At 34.2% G+C, this 8,099-nt stretch overlaps 1 protein-coding gene across 1 annotated transcript; it reads right to left on the bottom strand.

The window, feature by feature from the left end:
- Positions 1-337: 337 nt before the first annotated feature.
- On the bottom strand, positions 338-1,273 carry LOC109678135 (olfactory receptor 4F4-like). The gene has a single exon (XM_020153803.1). The coding sequence runs from the start codon at positions 1,271-1,273 to the stop codon at positions 338-340; it is 936 nt and encodes a 311-aa protein (XP_020009392.1).
- Between the last annotated feature and the right edge of the window lie 6,826 nt (positions 1,274-8,099).

The raw sequence follows: 8,099 nt of genomic DNA on the forward strand, positions 1-8,099 counted from the left end.
TATTGTCATCATCTTAAAATCTTTAAACTTATACATGGAGAAACTTATTCAAAATTATGATTTCTCTAAGGAATGAGATTCCAAGTATTATACTTTTGAACATATTTTCATAATGGAAAATATAAACATTTTACATCTATGATCACTCATAGCTTACAGAAATGAATGAGTCATATATGAAGTTCAATGTAAAGATCAAAATGTGGCTAATTAGACTGCACACTGGACTTTCTGCTTATAGGATATATCTCACAAATACACCCTGTATTCACATAATAAATTATCAGTTTCTTTATGGAATTATTTATTGTTATTATTTTCATAGTTGGGATTGAACTCAGGCCAGTTGTGAGGCAAGTGATCTACCACTTAAGCCATGAACCAGCCTCTTTATGGCATTCTTAATCTCTTTATTTCTCAGTGTATAAGTGGCTGGATTCAGGACAGGTGTGATTATTATGTAAAACATAGAAAGAAACTTGTCCACCCATGTGATGTTGATTGCCCATAGGTAGATGAAAATGCAGGGTCCATAGAACAGCACCACCACAATGATGTGTGATGTACAAGTAGAGAGTGCCTTTGATGCACCATGTTTAGAGTGAAGGAAGACTGTTAATAGTATGTAGGTATAGGAGATCATTAAGAGAATGAAAAAAATACCACTATTAACATTTATGACTATTGCAAATGTGTCAGTATCCACACATGCTAATTTTGCCACCAACGGAATATCACAGAAAAAGCTGTCCAATACTTTGGGTCCACAGAGGGGCGAACACAAAATTATGACCACTTGAATTATGGAATGCAAAAAGCCAATGATCCAAGATACCCAAACTAGTCCAATGCACTTCTGTCTGCCCATGATACTGCTGTAATGAAGTGGTTTGCAGATGGCCACATAACGATCATAACCCATCATCACAAGAGTCACAATCTCAACTGCTCCAAAAAAATGCACACTAAGAATCTGCATCATACAACTCCCAAAAGAAATGGTCTTACTGTCCTGTAGGAGGTCTGTGGTCAGTTTAGGGGTGGTAACTGAGGAAAGGCAGAAGTCAACAAATGAAAGATTAGCTAACAGGAAGTACATGGGGGAGTGGAGATGGTGGTCAGTGATGATCACTACCACAACAAAAAGGTTGTCTACGAAAGTCATCAGGCATATTGTAGAAAATGGCAGGAAGAGGAAGATCTGGAGTTCTTTTGAGGTGCAAAGTCCCTGAAACATAAACTCAGATACTACAGACTGGTTTCCTTCTTCCATTCAGTATGCTATATTCTATTGAGATGCAAAGATAAAGGGGAGAACTGGAAACACCTAGAATAGAAGAAAAAAACTTAATGTTCAAACAAGCAGGATAAATCCAAGTTCATATCTTACATTTCTTTAAACCCAAAATTTAATATAAGGGTTTCTTGAATTTAAGTGCATGCACAGACTTATGTCTAAGTAGGAGACACACCTAAGTGCAGAAAGGCAGGTGTAAGAAACTAACCAGCAGAAATACAATACACACAGGTATGAAAATGTTTACGTACTAAAGTCATCAGCTAGATTGTAGAAAACGGCAGGAAGAGGAAGATCTAGAGTTCTTTTGAGGAGCAAAGTCGCTAAAAATAAACTCAGACACCACTGACTCATGTGCTTCTTCCACTCAGTATGCTAAGCTCTATTAAGATGCAAAGATAAAGAGGAGAACTACAAATACTAGAATATAAGAAAAAAATTAATATTCAAATAAACAGAAAAAAATCCAAGTTCATATCTTAGCATTAAACTTGACATTTAATATAAGGGTTTCTTGAATTTAAATGCTTGCACAGCCTTGTGTTTAAGGAGGAGACATATCTAAGTGCAGGAATGCAGGAAAGAAACTAAGCAGCAGAAATACAGTACACACAGGTGTGAAAATGACTATTTTAATTAAAAATGTCAGCAGTAAATGTTCTTCAAAAAAGTATTTCTAAGTATTCAGTCTATCTCTTTTATAGGGAATCACTCAGAATTTTCTTCAGTGCATAGCTCTAAAATATATTTGGGGCCTCTACCAAAATGGATACAGGGAAGTCATCTAATGACACATTTCAGAAACAAAACATGCAATTCTCAGACATAAATCTATTGATAAGTGGATATGCATGAGCAACCTGAATTGAACCATTCTATTAACCAACTATGGGAGAAACTGATACCAAATGTCCTGAGATAGAACATTTGTGTTCAAAAGAGACGAAAACCTCAATGCACATTCTTAGCATTGTATATAGTATTTGTTACATATTGGATTTCTTCATGTTAGTGTATTTTTGGAAAATCATCCATTCATCGTCCTGTGCAGTGATGCTTGCTATCATAAATTGACTTGTCTTTAGCTCTAAACATAATATTTCATTTTAGAGACTAGCTTGAACAGTAAATGTATGGTAGCAACTTTAAGTCTTGAATGTCCATCATGGGGAATAGAATAGATTCTATGTTCACTCATATTTAAACTACTCATCCACATTACCTAAAATACTTTAATGATTAATTACATCTTAATCCAGAAAAACTGTTCTTTTTTCCAATTCATTTCTTCTTTTCTCTCTCCCTTCTTCTTTATCTGTGTTCCTTCCTTCAGTATTGACCTCCTTCTTTCCCACTTTCCTTTTCTTCTTTAATTATTCTACTTTTCTGTTTGTCTTTATTTATTTTAATATCTACTTTTTCATTAGTGACTTTTAGAGTAGAACCTAAAAAAAGTCAACTATTAGCAAATATTAGATACCAGGTGGTATTATCCACTTTAAATATTATACTTCAATAATCATATTTTTGTTCATTTTCAGATGTGAATATTTAGTTTTTCCATGATCTACTCAGGAATATAATCTGAGTTCTTTTTGATTCCAAAACTACCACTATAACTATAAAGCTAGAAAAAAAACTCTCATTGAATCTGAGAAATTAGCAAAGTTAGTAAAATTTTTGAAATAATATATTTTTCTCTATGAAGAAATATAAATATAAAAAATTTAAATGACCAATAACAGTAGTAAAAGATTTCATGTTTATTACATTTCCTTGTCACCAAATTGGACTATGAATGTTAATGACTGAGATTTTAAGCTTTCTTACACTGAAAAAATGGTAGCACAGACAAAATCCAAAAGAAAACTGAAAATGTTGGGTAAATTAAATGTCCTGTAAAAGCCATGCTCCCTCACTTAAGGGTCTGGGAATTTGTAAGAATTTACAAGGATACTTCCTTTTATAACTGAGAAAAACTACTGTAAGGAGTTCATTTGTCTCAAGGATTATCTGGAAAAACTCCTAAAATATATTTGTAAAACAGTCAACTAAATAACAGACTCAGAACTCCAAGATCAATATGGAGCTAAATAACGTGGTAAACAGAAACTAAAAACAATTTTGAGATTAGTGAATATGAATAAATGTAATAGTACAAAAATCAGAGAATTTGTGACTTACATGCAGCAATAACTTATGAAAACATATTCTCCCTTGATGACAAGTTTTAAGCTAAATTCTACCTTAAACCAAAATAATGTCCTACTCCTTTTCTGCTGTGAGTTGTGTGTGCCACAGTTGAGCTCAGGTGGCACATACACACTGAAAAACACCATGTCTGGGATGGAAACATTCCAGATCTGCATTTTATGTGGAGCCAAGAATTTGGAAAGACTTATTTTCATACTCCTTGGGGATACTTGGCCTCAAACTTTTCCTAAACTGAAGACATCATGAAATATTGCACCATTTCAGTGCTGGGCTCAAGGTGGACCATTAAAAACAAGTAGAAATGGAAGATAAGAATGGTTAGAGAAAAGATTAAAAATGTTGCTCAGATACGGAGAACTTGGAAACCTTGTACATTGTTGGTAGTAATGTAAAATGGCATGGTATTTAGCAAAACTTGTAGAAATTCAAAAACATAAAAAGCAGAATTTGCCTAAGACCAAGCAATCCTATCACTGTGTACAGATACAATTCTGAAGAGATACTGACTCCTGTTCATTGAGATATTATACATAATAGTTAAGTTCATAAACTACCTAGGTGTCTACAGATATATGAACCAACAGAGAAAATGTGGCATGTACATACTCTGGAGCATTATTGGGCTTTACATAGGAAATGCTGCCATTCATGACAACATGAATGAATGTTAAGGACACCAACTAAGTGAGATAAGCCTGCCACGGGAAACATTGTGTGATTCCACTTAAGTGAAGATTCCAATAATTAAACTCATAGAAGCAGAGACTAGGATAGTAGTTTCCATAGTTGAGGAAGGAGGGAAATCATTCAGTGCTGCAATGATTTAATTATCAAATATTGTGGAGCTCTTCTATTCCTCATAGTTCAGTATTTAACAATATACCATGAGATCTTAAATATCTGCTAAGGGAAGAGCTCATAATGTGTTCTACAAAAAAGCAAAAAAGAATGATACCATTGTGTAATGCCATTTAACAGAGGAACCTGGTTAACTGAAGCCATAAAAGATGAGGGGACTACTGAGTCCTGCTCAATAGCCACTTTAATGAAGTATACATTGCTTTTTATAAACTCTTTTTACACAGAAAGCATTTGGTCAGAAAAAGCATGCCAAGTATTATGTGTCAAGATTACATTAGTACAGGGAAGCACAGTTAAAATTAACTCTTTGTTATGTCTCTTTTAAAATGGGAACAGAGAAGTAGGAGAAGCAAAAAATCAACATAACTTTGTTCTTTATATCTGAAGGACACGAAGCCATCTGGGAATCTTGAATATCATGTTTCTGGACATCTGGCTTTCTCACAAGGCCAGATACCAACTCACACAGGCACAGTCTGGTCTGAGACTTTTGCCCCAATTCCTTGGAGCTTTCTCACAAGGCTAGGTACCAATTCACACAAGCAAGTTCCCATTGCTGGCTCCAACAATTCCCCCTTTAATATTTTTTAAACATAGCAATCCCAATGTGACCATGGCTTCAGAAATTTTGTAGGAATTTAATTGTTGTTGGAGACAGGATTATCCTATACAAAAAAATGACAAGACCAACTATAGCAAGAATAACCCATTTGATCAATCTTTTTGATCTTGTCAATAATTAAGACACTACTTTAGTCATTAAAACTTCTAAGGGAGAGTGTTGCCATTCTCTTGTTAAGTTTACAAGCAACCAAACATCTTTTCTTGACCTTAATATAAACAATGCTTGAGAGGGCCAATTAATAGACAAAGAATTGTTAACATAGGTGTATAGTCTACAATCAAAGTTATCAACACTTGTTAGAGCAAAATTAAAACTAAAAGTTCCAAGAGCTAAGACATATGGTAAATTGACACATGTTTGCACATAAAAGGATGCATTAATCAAAGACATAGTCAGACCAGGAATATTTGCTTCCAGAAAAGTTTCCTTTCCAATAGATCATCGGCACAGAGGAAGCTACCAATTTCCAGATCTCAGGTTGCTCTGAGTAAGTAATATTTTGTATTAGCAATCGGGGCCTTGGGGATGACACTCCCCCATCATGCCATGCCATTAGTCCTTTCATATGATGTTCTCTATGTAACAGACTATTTTGCCAAACAATTTTGTTAATATAATCACAGAACGTCTTATTCCGATCTTCAGGACAATTGTGTACAAAGCGTCCATGAGGACCGCAATCAATAAAAGAGAAATTATGAGTGAATACAAGTAACTTTCCAGTGCTGGCATGGCAATTGCTCCAATGAGCAGGGGAATATTTCCAATGTTTATATGATATAGTCTTGTATGTGGCCTGTTCCATTTGTTCATCTTCAGGTGTCTCCCTCTGAGGGGCGGTCATCATTTTGTTAGACATGTTCATTGGTTTTTCTGGGCCTGATGTTCAGAAAAGGAACCCATAATGTTTCAGGGGATCCATAGACATCTATAGAAACACAAGCATAACCCTTGGCCTTTTTAAGTAAGAGCCCAGACAACCAAGAGTTAAAAGATTTATACTAAATCGGGATTTGTATGTCTGGCAAAGAGGGAGGTTCACCAAAATGTTTATCTGCTGCAGTCAAAATATCACCCTGAGGTAAATTTAAAAAATGTGAATTGAAAAGTGTTAATGTTAAGGTATCTCGGGGAGTTCCCCCTTTTTTATTTTTTAACAATTGTGTTTTTAGACTTTTATGTGTCCTTTTACCAATAGTTTGTCCTTGTGGATTATAATGTTTTTATAACTTTATGAGTAGTAGAAATAAGAGCAGTTTCAATAGCAGGAAACTGTCCTACTACATAAGCTGAATCTGAGACAATATTTAATGGTTTATCTGTAATTTTTTGTAATAAATAAATTAGAACTGTTAATTCTACCTGTTGTGTGGAAGAATAATTAGTTTGAATAATTTCAATGTAAATCAGGTCTATGTATGTCTCCTTTACCAGATGATGATCCATCTACATAATAAACTGAACCACGAGATATAGGATTTAATTTTACTATAGTATTAACAATAAATGGAGTTCATTTAAAAAAATCTCACAACTTACTTGCTGGGTAATGATTACCTATATAGCCACAATAATTGCTGATACTATTACTTAAATTATCATTAAGGGGTAACAGATTTTCAAACTGTTTGTTAGTGAGAGGTAAAATAATGAGTTGTGGATCTAATCCCAAAATCTGTAGGCATCTTATTCTTCCCTGTATAATTAAAGAGGATATTAGATCAATACATGAAGTTAACACTTTAGTTTCTTTTGTTTTAAATATAACCATTCTAAAGGAGAGTATTCTTGAGCTAAAATACCTGTAGGAGAATGTGGAGAAGGAAATATTAACAGGGAAACAGGTTTTAAAGGATCAAATCTTGTTAGAAAGGCAGTCCATAACCGTGACTCAAAAAATTGTAATTCATTTTCAACAGCAGGTGTTAAAGTCCAAGGGCTGTCCAGGGAGATATCACCTTCTAAGATAGAAAACAAATTAGTAAGTTTGTAATTTGGTATACCTAAAGAAGGACAAAGCCAATTAATGTCTCCTAGTAACTTTTGAAAGACATTTAGAGTTGTTAATGAGTCTCTTTGTATGGCAGATTTTTGAGGAAGAACAGTGAGTCATTCAACTGCATGACTAAATATTGAAAAGGAATAGTAGTTTGTATTTTTTAGGAACTATTACCAATCCTCCTACTTGTAAAGCTTTTTGTGTGCTTTTAAGAATTTTTTGTAATTGTTTAGAACATGCAAGAAAAATTAAAATACCATCCATATAGTGGATGATATATACATCAGGAAATGGTACTCTAATAGGTTGCAATATTTATCTTAAAAATACTGACACATAGTGGGGGAATTAGTCATATCCTGTGACAACACTGTTCATTGATATCTTTGTAAAAGTTCTTGCTGATTTAAGCTAGGAATGGAAAATGCAAACCTTTCCCTATCTTTGGGATGTACAGATATGGAATAAAATCCATCTTGTAAATCTAAAACAATCAAAGGCCATTCTTTAGGAATATATGCAGGAGTAGGCAATCCAGGTTGTAAAGCTCCTATAGTTACCATAGATGCATTTACATTTCTTAAATCTGTAAAAAGTCTCCATTTTCCAGATTTTTTCTTAATAACAAACACTGAGGAATCCAAGGAGAAAAGGAAGGTTCTATATGTTTGTGCTCTAATTGTTTTTCAATTAATTCTTTTGAAGCCTGTAACTTTTCATTATTTAGGGGCCACAATATGAAAATTATAGGGAATCTACACAGCATCATTGCTCCATCATGCCAAATATTGTCTACAAAAAGGAGAAGCAGGACCATAAGTTGCATACGCCTTTTTAAAGTCTTTTATAAGATTCACATCCAATCCATTGTAAGTGTTATTGCTATTCATATTAAAAATAACAGGAAACAGCAGTCGCAATTCCTGTGGCCATGGGGATCCCATGAGGAATGCGAGCTGCTAATGAAGGGTCATTCATTTTTCCCTAGCCCTTGTTGGGGTGAATATGTAAATAACGCATTTCTTCTTCATTGTTTCCCCTATCAGGATGTTCATTCCAATCTTCCTCCTCTGGAGGAGGAGGAAAAAAATCAGCAGTTTCTC

Source organism: Castor canadensis, chromosome 2 (genome assembly GCF_047511655.1).
Source record: "Castor canadensis chromosome 2, mCasCan1.hap1v2, whole genome shotgun sequence".
NCBI lineage: Eukaryota > Metazoa > Chordata > Mammalia > Rodentia > Castoridae > Castor > Castor canadensis.

Coding starts and splice junctions, on each gene's coding strand:
- LOC109678135 (XM_020153803.1), bottom strand. CDS start 1,273: ATGGAAGAAGGAAACCAGTCTGTAGTATCTGAGTTTATGTTTCAGGGA.